Raw genomic sequence first — 19277 nt, 5'->3', positions numbered from 1 at the left:
TAATATCTGATAAAGTGGCTCAGGGACAGGGTCCTGGCTCAGATTTCGTAAGCGATAAATCTACTCACCAAGGGAGATTTTTATTTTTTTAAAGCAAAGAATAGTATAGCAGAGACAGAAAAAGCGAGATGGATGGAGTTCGGACACAAACAAGCACCTGCAGTTCCTACAACGTACCACAAGATGGCACCACAGGCGCATTTCTGAACTACGGGATTCATTTATTAGCGGAAAGTGGAACCTCCCTTACCATAGCCAAGTCCCTACTATTTCCTTGCTTAGTTCATTTGAACCCCATGAGGAAACAGAGCTAGGATTATCACACCAAACACTTTTGGAACTTTGGGAAAAGGCAGTTAGTGCCCCAAGGCAGCTGAGGAGGGGAATTTGACTCCGTGAAGGCTGCAGACTAAACATCCTCGAGGAAACCAAGTCCCTTACCCTACCTACGTTCGTATTGTGCAAATATGAATGTTTGTAAAACAAATGCATACTTTTAGAATATGGTATTACATAAAGTATTTTATAGATGAACATTTAATGTTGTCTATGAATGGACCGATCAAATATATCAGAAAAGTGTTTGAAAGTTCAATATACTGTAATAATAAAACTATATTTACATGACAAGGTATAAGAGGGAGAACGATGAAGGAGGTGAGAATGAAACAAAAAACACACCCCTTCTTAGATAGTAGCAGAGCACAAGATAATGACTACCACATCAATGTCGGTGAGGTGACACACAACATTAAAACATTTGAAAAATGTTGAGAGGAACAGGCACTTCAGCCCAACAAAGTGTGGCAATCATCCAATTTCTCCAAAATATCATCAAGTCGAGTTTTAAAGGCCTCTAAAGACCTACTCCCCACACACTACTTAGTAATTTATTCCATGTGTCTGTGGATCTTTGTATAAAGAACAACTTTCTAAATGTTTGTGCGAGTTTCATCCTTAAGGAGTTTCCAACACTGTCCACCTGCTCTTGATGAACTAATTTTAAAGTACCAGCCTGGATCCAATGTACAAATTTTAAAAATTTCAAACTGGATCACCTCTTAATCTCCATTTGCTTAAACTAAAAAAGGTTCAACTCCCTTAATCTCCCTTTATAGTTCACACTCTCAGTCTTTAATCAGCCTAGTTGCTCTCCTTTGGATTTTCTTCAGTCTTTTTTGTAGCCTGGAAACCAAAACTTCACAGCGTACCCCAGATGAGCCCCACCAGATTAACCATAAGCTTTGACTTGTACCCCACACATCAGGTGCTATTCTCCTTCCTAATGGCTTCTGACCACAATCTGGATTTAGACGCCGACATGACCACTAGGACACCTGGGTCCTCCTCATTAAGGGAACTTTCAAATTTCAGACCTCCCATTGTGTATTCAAATCTAACACATTTTCACTTCTAAATGCAATACCCTTCACACTGACTTACATTAACTGTCATTTGCCACAAATCTGCCCGAAGTCCTCAGTAACACTTTAGCCGATTCTACAAGTACATCATCTGGTCTTCCACCTAGTTTGGTATCATCTGCACTGGCAAGCTGCAAATATTCCTACCCATATGATTTAGGTATGTTAAGATTGAGAGCTGGGGCCACTGCTTTTTAACATCACTTAATAGTGATACGTTTTCTTGTACCATAACCCTTTGACTTGGCATAAAAAAAAAAAAAAAAAAAAAAGGTTTAGGGCCTAGTTTTGTAGATACAGAAAGTTAGGCATGACCTTAGCAAATGCATCCGAAAACCTAGCTGCTGGTTTAAAGACTTCAAATCTTCACCCTGAAAAGTTTTTTTTTTTTTTTTAAAAAAAGTCCCATAAAGATCTACTGTACGATCTTTGTGTCATATGACTGGCAATTTATTGACAGGTTCTCTCACTTTTGGGTATGTATCACCTTGCTGAAAAATCGTTTATAGAAACAGAGACAAAGGTCAATAAAATAGTTTATATCTGAAGCCATTTTAATTATAAAAGTATAACTGTATTCGACAAGCACCACTTCACTATTCTTTCTCAAACCAACAATTCTGAATGCAACTGTTTATTTATGCAAGCTTTAGATTAAACTGGACTTGTTCAGACCAGGGCTCATGAGTCAGTAAAGATGCATATCGTAACACAGGCAAGCTGACAAAATTGAGAAAGAAACCTTCAGATACAACAACATACATACATACATACATAATTAACTGCATATTAAATATCACTTAGTTTGTTAATATTTAAGTATACTTATAATTTTATTTTTTCTAAACCTAAGATTTCCAGGAAGGAGTCAGCATTTAAATATGATTGATCAACCAATTAAAGAATACTGGCAAATCTGACTATTCTATGGATCAAATGTGGCATTTCGAAAAGAAGGAACTTACCTGCTTATGTGTTGCTTCACGAACATTTAGGAGTTTACCTCGGAGGGGAAAGACACCAAAACGATCTCGGCCAACCACACCAAGACCAGACACGGCCAAAGTTTTGGCCGAATCTCCCTCAGTGAGAATTAAAGTGCAGCCACCAGAATATTTGCCACCTGAAATTAAGTACAATTAAATAAGTATAGCCTGGTCCCTTACCAAAGCACCTAAATTTTTTGCAATGATCACCACCACAGTTTGACGGGTTCAGGCAGTTGGATATCAAGTTATTAAAAACTAGCCATACTACCCATCTAACAAAGGGTTGAAGTCTAAGTAATCAATGTAGACCTCAACGTTAACAGTTGCAGTGCACCAAGCAATAGGTCTTTGTTATATGCCACTTGGTATGGGATTCATAAAAGCTGTGGTAATGTTTGTGATGTACCAACTACTGGAATACCAGAGACATGGCTACAGGACAGACACGTCTTTTATTAAGGTGAATAGTCCAAGATCAGAAACAGGGCAGGATGCGAGAGAAAGACTAGTGTGCCTCAGCCTGGGCTAAAGACAATTACAGCATGTTACATTCATAAAAACCAGGATAAAAATGTCCCCCACAGCTTTGCTGCCATTTACTTCATTGGCACTATCATAGCAGCTGTCACACGCTGAGCACTGTGACTATGAAGAAAGTAATAGTCACAAAACATTAGGGTGACAGCACAACTAAATGAAAACAATGAAGACCCCACTTTGGGAAGCCATGATTTTAGTGATGACAGGAAGTTATTTTAGAAGACAAATGTGGCAACCACTCCACAAATACCGCATGTCTGAGGTAAATGTTGCTGTGCTCTTTAGTTCTAAGAAATCTCAGATTGTCCAAGGACTTAAACAATAAGAAAACACTCCTGCATGAGGACACGGAGTACTCTGGTTGTCAGACATGCAGTACCATATGAGGGCTGGAGGCAGGAAAGCCTCCAGGGACCCCACACCTGCTAGTGGTCATGAAGCTATAAACACTCTCAAATATTGATATATTATACTCTAGGCAATGTAGGCCTAAAGGGCTAAATGTGGATTTCAGGCAACATGTACAATATTGTATGTAACAAGGGACACAACAAAGTGACCTCACGCCAACAAATCTAACTTGGTCAACTAAAAGCAGGTTAACATTGACAAGCAGTCTTACCTGCATCATTAGCATCATCTAGCTTAGGTACCCCCTTGATTTTGGTATGCTTAACAGCGGAGCACTTTTTGTTTAGCTGGTTTTGGGCTTTGAACTTGACCCAGTTCATAATGCTCTCCACAATGCCAGAACCAACAGCCTGGAAAGAAAAGAAAACAAGCATTTAAGAGGAGATCACCACAATCTGGTAATTGTACTGTTCAAACAGGGTGAAATGGCAAAATGTCCATATGAAGCAGAGCAATGAAGACAACATATTGTTAAAGCCACACTAATGTCAATTCTTTACACCTAAGGTTCTTTGGATGGGAGAGCTACAGGCAAGTAATTTTAAGAAGAAAAAAAAAAAAAAAAATTTCCCCCCCTTTTAAAAAGATAATAGGACTTAAACCTTAGAAACACTGTACAGTACTGGCTTCAGAGCCAGACACTCCAATAGTAAAATATTCTGCATTCCAACACCAGGTTTAGCACTTTTATTACATGGCGGACATTTTCTTGAAGAGGATTGGGAACTAAAGCTGAAAATACAGGATAAGCCTTTAGCTAATCAATCCTTTAGGCACTTTCACTTATCATGAGGTATAACCGTTGGTCTGAAAACTCACCGCCTTTATGAACTTCTCACTCAGTGAACAGTTGGAGCCAAAGCTCTTACTCTGCAGTGTCATGTTTTCCTTCGTCTGGGAGTCAAAGGTGGGGTTCTCAATCAGACAATTCACGAACAGCCACATGTGATTCTTCACCTGAAATATTTCAAATACTCATTACATGGAGAATTTATGGAAAGATTTTATGGGCACAATCCCAACAAACTGAATATAGAAAATAAAAATCAAGTACAGAATTTGTAGATAACAAATAATGTAATAATGGCATTTTATAGATATGTTGCAACATACTGTATTTAACTGATTTACTGGAAGTTTTAGATTAAATACAAAAAAAAAAAATGTAAATATGTAAACCTATACGTAAATATCCTGTTACTTTTGTATTCAGTTGTTTGTTCACGTGTATTGATTTCCACTTATGTATTAAAAAAAAAAAAAAACAAGCCTTAAGTGACCTTCTGCTAATTGTGCATTGTCTTGCATCGTATTTTAATTGAAAAGTTGTGTTTCTGTTGTATAGTACATAAAGTATTACTTGCTGTATACTGGAATAATTGTCACTATTGCCTGCAGTATTGTTCTCATACTAACTACTTTTGGTAATATTTGTCCAAGATAAAGGAGCAGCCTTCAAGTGTGATTACATGTGTAAATTTATACAAATGTTGGTGGCCATAGTAATTTCCAAAAAGTTTTCAAAATCTAGATTTTCTTATTTAAACTCACTAATGTTCAGTTCTGTTAAGTTTTTGATGCTCTATATCACACAATAATATGCTATTTGGTTTTGTCAGGATTCAGAAATACTATTCAAAGTTAAAAATGATCAATTGAAAATGTATAATTATCATCGATATTGAATGAAATGGAAAAAAAATATTGTGATAACATTTTGCCCTTTATTACGCGGTGCCTAATTCTGACAATACAAGTTAATGAAATGCCACCTCAGTCAACATCAACCGGTCTTGTGCTTCAGAAAACAGAAAAAGGAAAAAATAAAATCCAAATTCAGGGGACCTTTGTTCGTTACACATCTGTAAACTACTCATTGGTCTCTGGAGGCAAAGGACCTCAGCACCCTCGTTTCTCTGAGCAGGTCATTGCACCCTGGCTGCTCATATCCTTCAGTCATCCATCTGTCTGGAACTTCGGTATTAAAGTGAACCGTTCAGGCAGCTCGCTGGACATAATATTAAGGTGACGGCCCTTATTCTGAATGTTTAACTTTCTTCAAAACAAACAAAACCAAAAAGATCCAACTACACAAAACATACTCATGTTACCACCAGCCTGATGCCTTAATTCTTCCAGATGAAAAATGAGCCAAGGAGAGTAGCTTCTGAGCTGCCCTTTTTTAAAAGCACCTCAATATGGACTCACTTCCTTACTCATGGGTTCTCTGCAGTAGATACAGTATTAAAGTGTTTAGATTAAAGACGAGTGTAAAAACAAACGTGCTCTGGACTACTCATGCAAATGCGCAGTGGGTACCAAACTCAAAATTGCTCTTCCACAGTTGTAAAGCGGTAAATGACTTCTCTTCTTTAGCATTTCTACCTGTCTAGACTTTTGTCAAGTGACCCCTTGATTTTTCTTCCCAAGTTTGACTGCTTGGGAGAGGACATTTCCTTGGGCTTAAAAAGAAGCCTTACAATGGACAGGAAGAAGTAATCCAGAACAGGATTCATCAAAGGAATTCAAATCACAGACGTTTCCCATAAAGAACGACCGAGTCCGCAAGGAATGGCCGACTAAAATGTGGGTCAAGGTATTGCAGGTTGACCGTTATCAGAGAATTTTCAGTATATTTAGACAAATTGATGATGTACTCAAGCGTTTAAATAAAATGTACTAGAAATTAAATTTAAGACTTGTTGATTTTTTTTTCAATCTCGGAGCATGTGCAGAGATGGATGCCTACCTGGAGAGCGGCAATATAATAATAAAATGAAGACAAAGCTTTATATTTTATACCACTTGGGTTTCATTAAGCCACATTAAACATTATATACCTAATTTATAGTGAAGTGTTAGTTATTTGTTTACCTGAAAGGGTTTAACTGTTACACCAGCTTTATTCTTCTTCTTCACCACTTCTATAAGTTTATTCACTATCTGGTCAGAGACATAATCAACGTGTCTACCACCCTATTGAGGGGGAAAGAAAAAGAGCAGGCACATAATTACAAACTAAATTAGCATTGAAAAGCAGCTTCACTATTAATATCAATGCAAACATTATATGAAGACATCCTACACACGTGAGAGAAAGAGACACACACACAGTGAAGGGATTTTAAAAGCTGCATAAAATAAAAAAATAAAAATAGTGTTTCATTTTTTAACTAAAAGTAATCAAGCAATTTTAACAGCTCAACCTGTACAGTGCAAATGTCACCCTGCATTATCTGAGCAAACATGAATGCCATGTGAAAGGTTTAGAATTCCTGTTTGTGACGTCCCACCTTCAGCTTTGTTCAGTTTGTGTGTATTTATGTATTTAGAGCTTTATGTTGATTTACTGCATCATCACACAAAGCAATTAAAGATTAGCTTTACCCCATAAATTAAAATAATGAAAAGTGTTGTATTGTATTCCTCCAAATGAATCAGCCAAATGTTATTTCTGGCATGAGATTAATATTTTTTGGTTTTATGGTGAAATGAGGGGAGGATCATGTGAACATTCAGCAAATTTAGGTGACAAAATTTCCAAATTCTTCCACGGGGAAATCCCAAGGTCTTGTGCAGCGTAACATTGCAACACTTGTTTATATTTGAAATCATTACATGTCTGTTGAGTAGAAAAATAAATCCATGCTTATGAAATTCAATTGGGCTACACCTTTAGATTGCACGTTGTTGTGTGTTGTTGGATATTATTGTTGATTTCAGTTAAGTTAAAGATCCCATTGAAATGTTTACAAAATGAAGGTGCCAACCCCTATGTGCCCAAAATGAAGTAAGCAGATTTAAAGACGGGCATTTACAGATGTCAAAAAAATATTCAGCTTCAGTGGTTGAATGAGATGTTACGATACACCCTGCTTCATAACAAGTAGTACAAAAAAAAAGGGGGAGGGGTGACAGATGACACATTTCTGAACACCAAACAGGTCTGGATAACTGATCTGAATTGTGCTTCAAAATAGAGAGATCACTTTGCTATCAAATTTAAACTCAGAACTCATCCTTGTTCATTTAAAATGTGGAACCCAGTACTAAACAATTATACACAACTCAGCATAGCAAAATATGTGAAAAAATACACTATTGCACGGTCAGGGTTTAGCTTTACACAAACAGACGGTTACCTTAGTTGTGGCGATGCTGTTGACGAAGCTGACTTGCTGGAAGCCCTTCTCACTCAGCGTCAAGCACACATCCCAGCGCTCATTGACCGTTTCATGAACCACTGTAAGAGGTGCACCCAGCTCATCCACTTTATCCTTAACATAAAGGTCAACATAACTACGGAATCCATTCACCTATAAAGAACAAACAAAAACTTATCAAACTGTAAATCAATACAATCTTCAGGCATTTTAGTGGTTTTAATATTGACAGGACAGTAGCTTGCAAAACATACAGTACTTCAAAGTTTATTTATAATAGAAGCCCTTTTTCCACACAAAGGTTGCAGGGTTTGCAGATTTGGAATAAAATTACAAAATAGCTGAAGCAAAAACGCTTTGGAGGACATATTGGGGCAATTTAGTGTGACTAAAAATTAAACATGATCAAATAAATAACCCTACTGGAGCAGATTTCAGTAAAAATGTTTATCAGATATGATACTATTAAGAGGTTTACATTATTCTATAGCTCATTATCTCTTTCATTTCACAATTTAAATAATGTTGCAGGAAGAAGTGGGCCCTCCCTGTCACAGGACACTGGGCCAATTCAAACCAATAAATGTGCAGGTTTATTTTCTGAAACTGCAGAAGTAGAACAAGGCCTCTGAAGGAAACTGAACCTGGCAGAACGTTCAGACTGCACATGGAAAGCACCCTAGCAACTGTGCTCTCGCTTTTATTTTGGAAAAAAAAAAACTATTTACACAATAATAAGTTCTAATAATATGGAGATATTCTTATATAGGTCATCAGAATGCTTCATTTAAAAATATCCATCCATCCTTCATCCAACCCGCAGTATCCTAACTACAGGGTCACGGGGGTCTGCTGGAGCCAATCCCAGCCAACACAGGGCACAAGGCAGGAAACAAACCCCAGGGAGGGCGCCTGCCCACCACAGGGCACATACACCCGCACACTAAGGACAATTTAGGATCACCAATGCACCTAACCTGCATGTCTCTGGACTGTGGGAGGAAACCCACGCTGACGGGAAGAACATGCAAACTCCATGCAGGGAGGACCCGAGAAGCGAACCCGGGTATTTAAAATTATCAAAAACTCAAAATACTAACGGGCAGTTTTTTCCCATTGAGAAAAACTTTGACACCCTTTGATGCCCCAGCAATATCATGTGCTCTTCTTGACATCAGTGCCACAATGTCCTTATCCAAAGACTGCATTTTGAATTTAGGCAGATCAGGCTGGAAAGTAATGCAGGTGTAGTCCTCTCCTTCAAAAGGCCGGATCTTTGCCTCCCCAGCTCTTGCCATGTTATCATACCAGGTCTGAAAGAGACAGATACACAATGAGGATTACAAATTCATGCCTTTTGCAACAGATTACAAGCAGAACATATTTAAAGTGCAGCATGGGACACATTAAAACTCTTTGGTTTAATTTTAAAAGCAGACCACCAAAGTTTATATATAAAATAAAAAATCCCACACAGAAGTTCAAATACATAGAACTAACCAACAATAAACCCCTTCAAACAGACATTAAAACTACTAGAAAGTACTACTCTTGCTTTAAATAGAAAATAAATCTAAGTGTAGGAGAGGAGGGTCTCATCTCATGCTAAACAAATACAGAAAACGGTTAACCTGCTTGAAAGTCTTCTTGAACTCCCGGCAGGCTGTCTCCACTGAAAACTTGGTACTGAAGATGTTACATAGCTTGGCACCATACCCATTCCTACCACCTGAAAACACCAACAGAAAGATAGAACTTTATTGGTCCTCGGGGGGGAAATTTGGCTTTTTACAGAAGCTCTTTAAAAGCATACATACATAAATAAGCACACAAACACACTGAATAGGACTAGAAAGCAAGAAAACTTCTTCCTCGTCTTTCACAGTCCCAGCGAGACACCACACAGGCACCTGTAACTTTCTTTTCATCATCATAGTTGTTGGAAATTAACAGCTGCCCAAAGAGGAGTGCGAACACAAACACGTGTTCAGCTTTGTGCTGTTGGTATAAAGGACACCCCACAGTCTTGACACACTTCTGCTGAAAGTCCTCAGTGTTGGTGTGTCAGAGAGAGGATGTGCAGCATTGTTCATAATGGCACTCTGTTTTGTTTTAATTCTCTCCTCCCTCTACTACCTCCAGGGGGTCCACGGTGTGTTCTGTAACTGAGGTTGCCCTTTTAATTAGCCCGTTGAAAAGGTGGGCCTCTTTTGAAGCAATGTTAACAGCCCAGCACACCACAGAAAATCACAGTGGCCATCACAGAGTTATAGAAGATGAGAAGGATGTCACGCCCCACATTAATTAAACAATGAGAGGCTGTATAAGAATCTCAAGCAGCAGGAAAAGGGAGAACAAAACCGCAAGACTAAGAGACACATTCCATTAACTACAAGAATTCTGACAAAACCAGTATTTATGAAAATGTGTTTCAAATTAAAAATTTTAATTGCATATACAGTGGTGTGAAAAACTATTTGCCCCCTTCCTGATTTCTTATTCTTTTGCATGTTTGTCACACAAAATGTTTCTGATCATCAAACACATTTAACCATTAGTCAAATATAACACAAGTAAACACAAAATGCAGTTTTAAATGATGGTTTTATTATTTAGGAGAAAAAATCCAAACCTACATGGCCCTGTGTGAAAAAGTAATTGCCCCCTGAACCTAATAACTGGTTGGGCCACCCTTAGCAGCAATAACTGCAATCAAGCGTTTGCGATAACTTGCAGTGAGTCTTTTACAGCACTCTGGAGGAATTTTGGCCCACTCATCTTTGCAGAATTGTTGTAATTCAGCTTTATTTGAGGGTTTTCTAGCATGAACTGCCTTTTTAAGGTCATGCCATAGCATCTCAATTGGATTCAGGTCAGGACTTTGACTAGTCCACTCCAAAGTCTTCATTTTGTTTTTCTTCAGCCATTCAGAGGTGGATTTGCTGGTGTGTTTTGGGTCATTGTCCTGTTGCAGCACCCAAGATTGCTTCAGCTTGAGTTGACGAACAGATGGCCGGACATTCTCCTTCAGGATTTTTTGGTAGACAGTAGAATTCATGGTTCCATCTATCACAGCAAACCTTCCAGGTCCTGAAGCAGCAAAACAACCCCAGACCATCACACTACCACCACCATATTTTACTGTTGGTATGATGTTCTTTTTCTGAAATGCTGTGTTCCTTTTACACCAGATGTAACGGACATTTGCCTTCCAAAAGTTCAACTTTTGTCTCATCAGTCCACAAGGTATTTTCCCAAAAGTCTTGGCAATCATTGAGATGTTTCTTAGCAAAATTGAGACGAGCCCTAATGTTCTTTTTGCTTAACAGTGGTTTGCGTCTTGGAAATCTGCCATGCAGGCCGTTTTGCCCAGTCTCTTTCTTATGGTGGAGTCGTGAACACTGACCTTAATTGAGGCAAGTGAGGCCTGCAGTTCTTTAGACGTTGTCCTGGGGTCTTTGTGACCTCTCGGATGAGTCATCTCTGCGCTCTTGGGGTAATTTTGGTCGGCCGGCCACTCCTGGGAAGGTTCACCACTGTTCCATGTTTTTGCCATTTGTGGATAATGGCTCTCACTGTGGTTCGCTGGAGTCCCAAAGCTTTAGAAATGGCTTTATAACCTTTACCAGACTGATAGATCTCAATTACTTCTGTTCTCATTTGTTCCTGAATTTCTTTGGATCTTGGCATGATGTCTAGCTTTTGAGGTGCTTTTGGTCTACTTCTCTGTGTCAGGCAGCTCCTATTGAAGTGATTTCTTGATTGAAACAGGTGTGGCAGTAATCAGGCCTGGGGGTGGCTACGGGAATTGAACTCAGGTGTGATACACCACAGTTAGGTGATTTTTAACAAGGGGCAATTACTTTTTCACACAGGGCCATGTAGGTTTGGATTTTTTTCTCCCTAAATAATAAAACCATCATTTAAAAACTGCATTTTGTGTTTACTTGTGTTATATTTGACTAATGGTTAAATGTGTTTGATGATCAGAAACATTTTGTGTGACAAACATGCAAAAGAATAAGAAATCAGGAAGGGGGTAAATAGTTTTTCACACCACTGTATATGCAATTAAAATTTTTAATTTGAAACACATTTTCATAAATACTGGTTTTGTCAGAATTCTTGGAGTTAATGGAATGTGTCTCTTAGTCTTGCGGTTTTGTTCTCCCTTTTCCTGCTGCTTGAGATTCTTATACAGCCTCTCAGTTAGGCAGCATTTATAAAGCCTGATCCCCCACCCCCCCCCCACCCCCAAATCATCACCTGTAACTTTCTTTTCATCATCATCATAGTTGCTGGAGGTCAACAGCTGCCCAAAGATGAGTGCCGGCACAAACACTTTTTCAACTTTGTGCTCCACAACAGGAATGCCCTTCCCATTATTCCACACGCTAATTGTATTGTTCTCCCTAAAATAAACAAAACAGACAAATTTGACCATACGTTTTAAAAAATGTGCTACTTCCGTGCCCAAGGAGTTGCACTTTAAATAACACAAGTACAACTTCAATTCTTAGCATTGAGATTGTGAGTACCAAACCAAATCCCTTCACCTGCCAGTGTTCAAACATTGTGGCTTCTTTTAAATAAAGGTGCTGTCTAAATAAAAATGTGATCACATAAATACTAATAAAGAGTATAAAAATGAAAGCATTATAGGAGGGGGGCACTCTGTTAAGGGGAGACACTTACGGGTCAATGTTAATTTTGATGCAGTTCATGTTCTTGTCTCTTTGCTTATTGTCAGCGGCATTCACTGAAATGAGACAAATGAACACGGAATTAGTTAAACCAAACTAAAATAAAGGATTAAAAATATCCTGCACCTCCAACGGCTTTAACTTACCAAGGATTTCATCAAAGATCTTGTACAACCCTGGAACAAACGTTACTTCTCTGTTATTTAATCCAGCTTCTTCATCAAAAACCCACATTTGCTAAAACATTAAAAAAAAGAAGACAGTCGTTAGGTGGGAAAAGATGAGCATTCCAACTTATTAGTGAAACAAAGTAAAACTCACTGACCTGCGTGACAGGCTCCACAGAGCCAATGTACGTGTCTGGACGGAGTAGAATGTGCTCCAGTTGCGTTTTTTTCTGATAAATCCTTTCCACTGAAAGTCTCTTGTCATCCTTCTTAGTCTTGACAATGGTCTTGTTTTCAAACAAAGCCTACAGAGATTAGAAATAAAAATCCCATTGCGATTACCTAAACAAATACAGAAGACCAGTAATGGCGCCCAGCTAGAACGATAACGTGCAGTGAATACGCTTGACGTGACCATTCCTAGTCTTCATCCTCTTTCTCTGTACGTTTAACACTCGTTTGCTCAGAGGTTGATGCTCTTGCTCCTTCCCGAGCAGCTCTGCTTTTCTTCTTCCTGGCGGCCCGCTTCTTCTCTTCATTCGTTGACTTCTTTTGCCATTGAAACTAATTAAAATGAGTGTCTGTATTGCAATTACTTAGTACGTTTTCTTTAATTTTTCACTTAAATTATTCTTGAGGCAGATTGAAGACTTAAGATATGAAGAGGTAGGGGAAGTGAGGGTTAAGGCGGTAGGGAATGAAAACGGCGCACCTACACACACGCCTTGCTGGCCGCTGCCGAGAGTTGCTTCAACAATAAAATAATGAGGAATAACCTTGGAGTTCACTCACCACCCCGAAAGCGGATAGTAGACGTCACGTAGTATATGTGTGCCAAATTTCAGGTCAACAGTTCAAACGGTGTGCGAGCTACAGACAGACAGACAAAACGGACAGCCACGGTAGCGTATTATATATAAAGATACTGTGCCAGCAGCAAAGCTTTAATTTATTGCTCATTTATTCTTTTCTTATAAAACTTTCTTTTTGACGTCTTGTAAAGCACGTTGAGCTACACTGCTTGTGTGAAAATGTGCGACAGAAGTAAATGTTGTTGTCGCCGGCATACAGTTTGTACTGAACCTACCTACACATGCAGGTGAACACAAACCGACTTCATTATATGTGATTTTATTTGAAAATTCACCTTTATACATGGTGTTCATTGCAACTGCCCAACTGTATATTCAATCTGTATGATGTGCACATTCAGGGTATGCACTGTTTATATTCAATTAACGTTTATAGCCTGCATATTGTATGCCGCCTGATTTGCACTACGCATACTTTTTTATTTTTAAATTTACAACTTGTAAATCAGTCTCCATTTTATGTAATATCTTTCATAGAGTATATCATTACTAGGTGCTTTATACATTAAACAATATATTTTGAACATTAAAATGCAACACCTTTTAAATTTATGTTTTAATAATAACAGCAAAAAAGTACAATGAAGCAGATGACTGTACACGGCCACCATTACGATCAGTGCAAGTGTTACAGAAGCTTCGGCATCAGGATACAATAAGAGCTGAACAAATGTGCACGTGCGACAGTAGAGGGTCATCTGGTGCACGTGTGACAGTAGAGGGTCATGTAATTGGCGACTTACTGCTCGAGTACACAAAGCAATTCAAGATGAGCTCAGGTCAGCATGGTGGTTGGAGTGAAGAGCTCACTGATCTGCCATCCTGGGTTCCATCCTAAAAAACACTCATCTGTGTCGAGTTTGCACCTTTCTCCTGCATCTTCGTGGATTTTCCTCACATATCGGTACATAAGTGTGTTGCTGGACATTGAAGTTGATTTTAAACCAGAAAGTGAAGAGCACTGAGCTCCACGACAGAAGAAACGGCCCAATCCTGAGAACAAAGGCACTCGGGGTGCACTATGTCCACAATGCCACCACTGGAACTACTGCTTCTTTGTCTCAGCTGGTCCACTTTATTTTCTCCTTCTTGTCCTTTCTCATTACAAGAAAGCTAGTTAGACAGGAAAGGCACTATATAATAGATAGCTAGATATGAAAAGTGCTATAGGGTGGTCCAGATCTAATTATGCAACTTTTAATGCAATGCAGGAAAACAAGGCAAGACAAATGAATTGTTCGAAACATCTTGTAATAAATAAATGCAGGGTAGGTGCTGCCATCTAACGGCAACAAAAAGATTTTTTTGTGAATTCTCTATGTAATAAACTTAAGTTATAGCATAATTAGATCTGGACCACCCTGTATATAATAGACAGCTAGATATGAAAAGTGCTATATAATAGACAGAGACAGACTGACATATACAGACCCCCTTGTATGCATTTTCTTTTCAGTACTCTTTATTAATCACCGTGGGGCAATTGTCTTTCTTTACATGAGCTTTGGAGGTTAAAGCACAGGGTCAGTCAGCCATTCGTTGTACAGCACACCTGGAGTGACTTTCAGGTTAAAGATCTGCACACTGGGCCCGATTCAGACTAGTGAGGGAATCTCTTTTATCACAAACAAGTGTGGCCTTAACACAGACTGGTGGGAGAGACCCTGGCCTCTAGCCCTGAAGTGGATTAAGAGTTTGAGGGCGTTATGTTGTACGTTTTACAAGGCTGTACACTTTGGGTATGAAAAGTTGAGGATGACTGAGTGAAGAGGGGCACCGAGGCGGAGGCGATGAAGTCCTGAGGGAGACTAGAGACGGGGTTGGATGTTGTGTTGAATGATAGAAAAAAAAATAATGTGCATCAAACCAAAGGATGCCCAAGGACCACAGAGAGAGCAAAGGACAAAGATTTGGGAGCAAGTGGCCGACTCAGATAAAGCTGGGAATGTTGGTTAAACCAGCAATAACGTATGCACTTAATGTCTTTGTTTGAGAAAGTGTTCCTATAATTAAAAATGAACTTTATATGGAACTTGCAATGGTGGCACATGTGCACAGCAGACAAACATCTCTACTGTGCAGTGCAGAAGGCTGCATTTGGTTACATGAATCAACTCTGGTAAAACAACATGGTGGGTGGGAGAGAACCATTTTATTGCTGGATCAGGATTTCCAAGCTTTTCGTTTAATTTCAAGTATGATGAACACTTATTGTTTTGTTTTTTTTAAATGTTTAGGGTTTCAGACATTGATAGTGAAATACAACAGGTGAAAATCCCTGCCCTTAAACATATTTAAAGCCTCAAATCCTTAAACACCCTTTTCACATGTCGAGAGGCTGCGCCGTCCACCTCGGGCTGGTGTTACGTACAAACTGCGCCGAGCTACCGGGCAGCGATGCCCATCGTCAGCATCAGAAAATGAAGAGTTTCAAATTTCAGTGCTTCGGCTCTATTATTATCGTTCACATATCTGGACTTCCTTTTGCTGAAACACGACTCTTTACATGCAGTTTGGTCAGTCAGAGAAACTCCTGTTCTTTCGTCTGACCAACACGTCGCCATTATCCGACGCCATGATTAAAACCAATTATGATAGAAAGAACTTGCTTTGTAGATTAAACAGTAAATTGTTCAAGTAGAAGTCAGTCAGCTTCATCGGTTTAAAAAAAACCTGACACATACAGATCAGTCGCTAATTTCACAACCTATGGACAATATTTTTTTCCCCCCCAACAATATTTTCATTGGCCGGGAAATGACATTTTACTTTTTCAAGTTTTTAAATAAAGTCGACTGCGGAAGTTTCTAAAGTGTGCAAAACAAGACCGCCACTAGATGTCGGTCGGCGAGCATACAGCAGTTTAAAATCTTCAGTCTGAATCAGACGTCAGGGGCTTCAAAATACGACCGCCTTTATAAAGAGAATCGTCGTGGTGAAATTAGTTAATAATTGCACCGATCCTACTACATTTCAGAGAATAATATCGTCCATCCCAAAACAGGAAGCGATCAATTATACAGTATATAGCGCCGTTGGAAACTTTACGTCTGCTGTCCCGTTTCTAAACTTCTCTCTCGAGGATGGAGAAAATTCGAATTGGGTACACGAGATGAACGTACAATCAACATTTTCATGTTTAAACGCTCAATGGCGATTTAAGATACGTTCCCTGAATTTACAACTTCGTCACTAGTAAAATTACCTCCAATGGACTTTCGTTTTAAAAAATTACTACCTGCCAAAATCAAATAAAAAAAAAAAAACCTTCCGACCCAAAAGACACAAATTCTGGACCAGTCTTTACCTGTCAGTTTGGATCAGTTTCTCATATCAGGACCAGTAGGATTAAAAACTCGCGTTTTCAGTTTATTTAAGTTAATATTTAATTCACAAATTCTGACCTACGTCCATGAGTTATCTAAAACACAATCAAATAGAAATATTAATCCAGAGAGGATTTCAATAGACGGTTTTACCCCATTACTCTTGGGATTTAACAATAAACTTATACAAAGCAAACTCTTCAATATCTCTGGTGCCATTTGTAATCAAGACAAGCAGTACTTTAAACACAACATTCAGTAATTGACGTACACGTGGAGTGAAACACATCGCTCATAACGACATGTTTCATCATGCATATAAATACGAAAACAATGACATTTGGATCGGACAATCTGCGACAAGGCAAGGGCGGTCCAATCATTTGCCCCTCGTCACTCGGTTTTTTAACAAAAAGGGCGGCCATCGTCACAAGGAAGCCTGCAGAAGCAGTAAAAGCCGCCAGTCAAATAAAATAATCATGCACAAGACAACGCGTGCGGAAAAAAAAACTGCAGCTCCTCTGCATTAGACAAACATCTCACTGTGGATTTCTTACCTTCAACGGAGCCTCGGTAGCCATGTTGTAGGTTATTTTATTCTCCGAAGTAAAACCGAATAAAGTTGGCGTCGTCTCACGTCCAAATGCGTGTTGTACACAACCTCAGAAAGATGTGTAAAGTTTAAAACTAAAAAAAGCCAACAAAACAAATATTTTAAATTAAAAAAAAAAAACCTGCTAAACTGTCAGCCCACTAAAGTAACCCGAAAACAACTACAACCCTAACTGACTAAGACTTAACATAGTCGTCGTCTTCTTCTCCCTCAATTTTTTTCAAAAAACTTTTCCGACCCACTACAGCACATCCTCGAATCAGAATCGAGCTAAGGCGGGTTTATCTAAATAAAAGCCAATCACATACGAGAAACTCCATTTTTTGAAATCCTGCGAAAATGATTGGAGTGTCCCTTCATTCAAGCAAGTCGTATTCTCTTCGCGGATTGGATGTCTTTTTAAATAGGCGTGACGGTTAACGACTCAGCGTGTACAGTTTAAACTTTGAATGATTCCTAATTTGTCCTTTTTTAAGCGCCGACTCCCGTCGCGTCTCTTATCTTTGCAAGCGTTAAATTTAGAGTTTTCATCTAAGGAAAAAAATACTAACGGTTATGTGATATTTTAATAGTATTTACTTTAATTCAGCTTTTCTTTTTATGAAAACGGTGAAGTACGGTAAATAACGGTATATCCACTTGTTCAATCGTGTTTTTCAGTCCTTTGCGTGATTCGTTGAGTTTGGGCCTTCCAAGCCACCTTTATGAGTTCTTTATTTTTATTTTGATATACTTTGTTAATTTCCGATTATAAATGGTCTTTTCGCATGACTTTTGAACCGGCAGCCTTTCAGATTTCAGCGCAGATCCTTAGCCATAGAGCCAAATAATAATAATAATAATAATAGAGCTCAAATAAATAATAGTACTGTGAAATGTGACGATAAATCAACAAGAACAACACGAAATGTTAGTATACAATGTTGATCTTGGACTTTCTGACGGGTAGACCCCAGCATGCCTCATGCCTCCATGCCGCTCCTGAACACTGGCGCCCCTCAGGGCAGTAACTTAAGTCCCCTTCTGTACTCTCAGGACATGACCAGAACTGTATTGCCAGATATACAGGTAGCTCCAAATGTTTGCTGACAATTCCACCATCACAGACTTGATCACCTCCTGTCAAGAGAAGATTGGGCTTCTATCAGTCTGCTGTTGTGTGGTATCAGGACAATAACCTCCATCTGAGTGTCATCAGGACTAAGGAGATGGTCATTGATTTCAAGGAGCAGCAGGTAAATTTCACCACTTTTAACACTGGGGGATGAAACTGTAGAGTCAGCGGCTTTAAATTCTTGGGGGTTACCATTAGCTTAGGTGTGCAGAACACACCACAGCAGGTACCAAAACAGGTCCACCAGCAGCTTCACTTTCTCAGACCTCTGAGGAAGGCCCTGATGTCTCCAGCAGTCCTCATCAACGTTTATAAATGTATGGCAGAGTCCGTCCTGACAGGCCACATGGTGTGCTGGTATGGCAGGAGTTCAGCTGAGGACCCCAAGGCATAGCAGGGAATGTAGAAAACCGCGCAGATCATCACACATCATTTGCCAAGTGTGAATCTTAAAGGACCCCAGTCACTGGCATGGGCATTTTCTCCCTCCTTCTATCAGGCAGGCACTACAGGACTAATAAGACCCGCACTGGGAGATTTAAGAGCCGTTTGTACCCGCAGGTCATCAGGCTGCTCAGCTGCCATATGTGGTAAGCTGTCTGGAATCAAATAAGAGAGTCAAGTGCCACATCTTCTTGTGTACATAAAGTGGTGCTTAGCATTATTTACTGTGATTATTATTAATATTGGATTCAAGTCTGAGCTGGTTCTTTTTCTGATGGTTTATGTTGATTATTGTGTTGGCAAGGAACATTACGCAAGTAAAAATGTTGCTGTACATGTGACAATAAAAATACCTTGACCTATTAATAATAACGTTTGCCATGAAATAGATTTGCTACTTACTTATCTATATATATATATATATATATATATATATATACTGCTCAAAAGAATTAAAGGAACACTTTGAAAACACATCAGATCTCAATGGGAAAAAGAAATCCTCCTGGAT

At 39.0% G+C, this 19277-nt stretch overlaps 1 protein-coding gene across 2 annotated transcripts in view; it reads right to left on the bottom strand.

The window, feature by feature from the left end:
* The window catches only part of top2a (DNA topoisomerase II alpha), a 50013-nt gene extending 32612 nt beyond the window's left edge, over positions 1 to 17401 (bottom strand). The window contains exons 1-13 of one of the 2 annotated variants that reach the window (XM_039739471.1): positions 17153 to 17401; positions 12556 to 12702; positions 12377 to 12467; positions 12223 to 12286; positions 11800 to 11939; positions 9438 to 9443; positions 9159 to 9256; positions 8628 to 8840; positions 7507 to 7680; positions 6239 to 6340; positions 4184 to 4321; positions 3576 to 3714; positions 2390 to 2547 (exon numbers count right to left, since the gene is read on the bottom strand). In XM_039739471.1, coding sequence (XP_039595405.1) covers positions 2390 to 2547; positions 3576 to 3714; positions 4184 to 4321; positions 6239 to 6340; positions 7507 to 7680; positions 8628 to 8840; positions 9159 to 9256; positions 9438 to 9443; positions 11800 to 11939; positions 12223 to 12286; positions 12377 to 12467; positions 12556 to 12702; positions 17153 to 17176 — 1494 coding nt within the window. In that variant the 5' untranslated portion in view covers positions 17177 to 17401. Of the gene's footprint in view, positions 1 to 2389; positions 2548 to 3575; positions 3715 to 4183; positions 4322 to 6238; positions 6341 to 7506; positions 7681 to 8627; positions 8841 to 9158; positions 9257 to 9437; positions 9444 to 11793; positions 11940 to 12222; positions 12287 to 12376; positions 12468 to 12555; positions 12703 to 17152 lie in introns of both variants that reach the window. The other variant, XM_039739470.1, reaches the window with a different exon arrangement.
* Positions 17402 to 19277: the final 1876 nt, after the last annotated feature.

The sequence above is a fragment of the Polypterus senegalus genome, chromosome 17, assembly GCF_016835505.1.
Source record: "Polypterus senegalus isolate Bchr_013 chromosome 17, ASM1683550v1, whole genome shotgun sequence".
Taxonomy (NCBI): Eukaryota; Metazoa; Chordata; class Cladistia; order Polypteriformes; family Polypteridae; genus Polypterus; species Polypterus senegalus.
The sequence above is the reverse complement of the archived record's forward strand: the minus strand, read 5'-3'. Positions and strand labels throughout refer to the sequence as shown.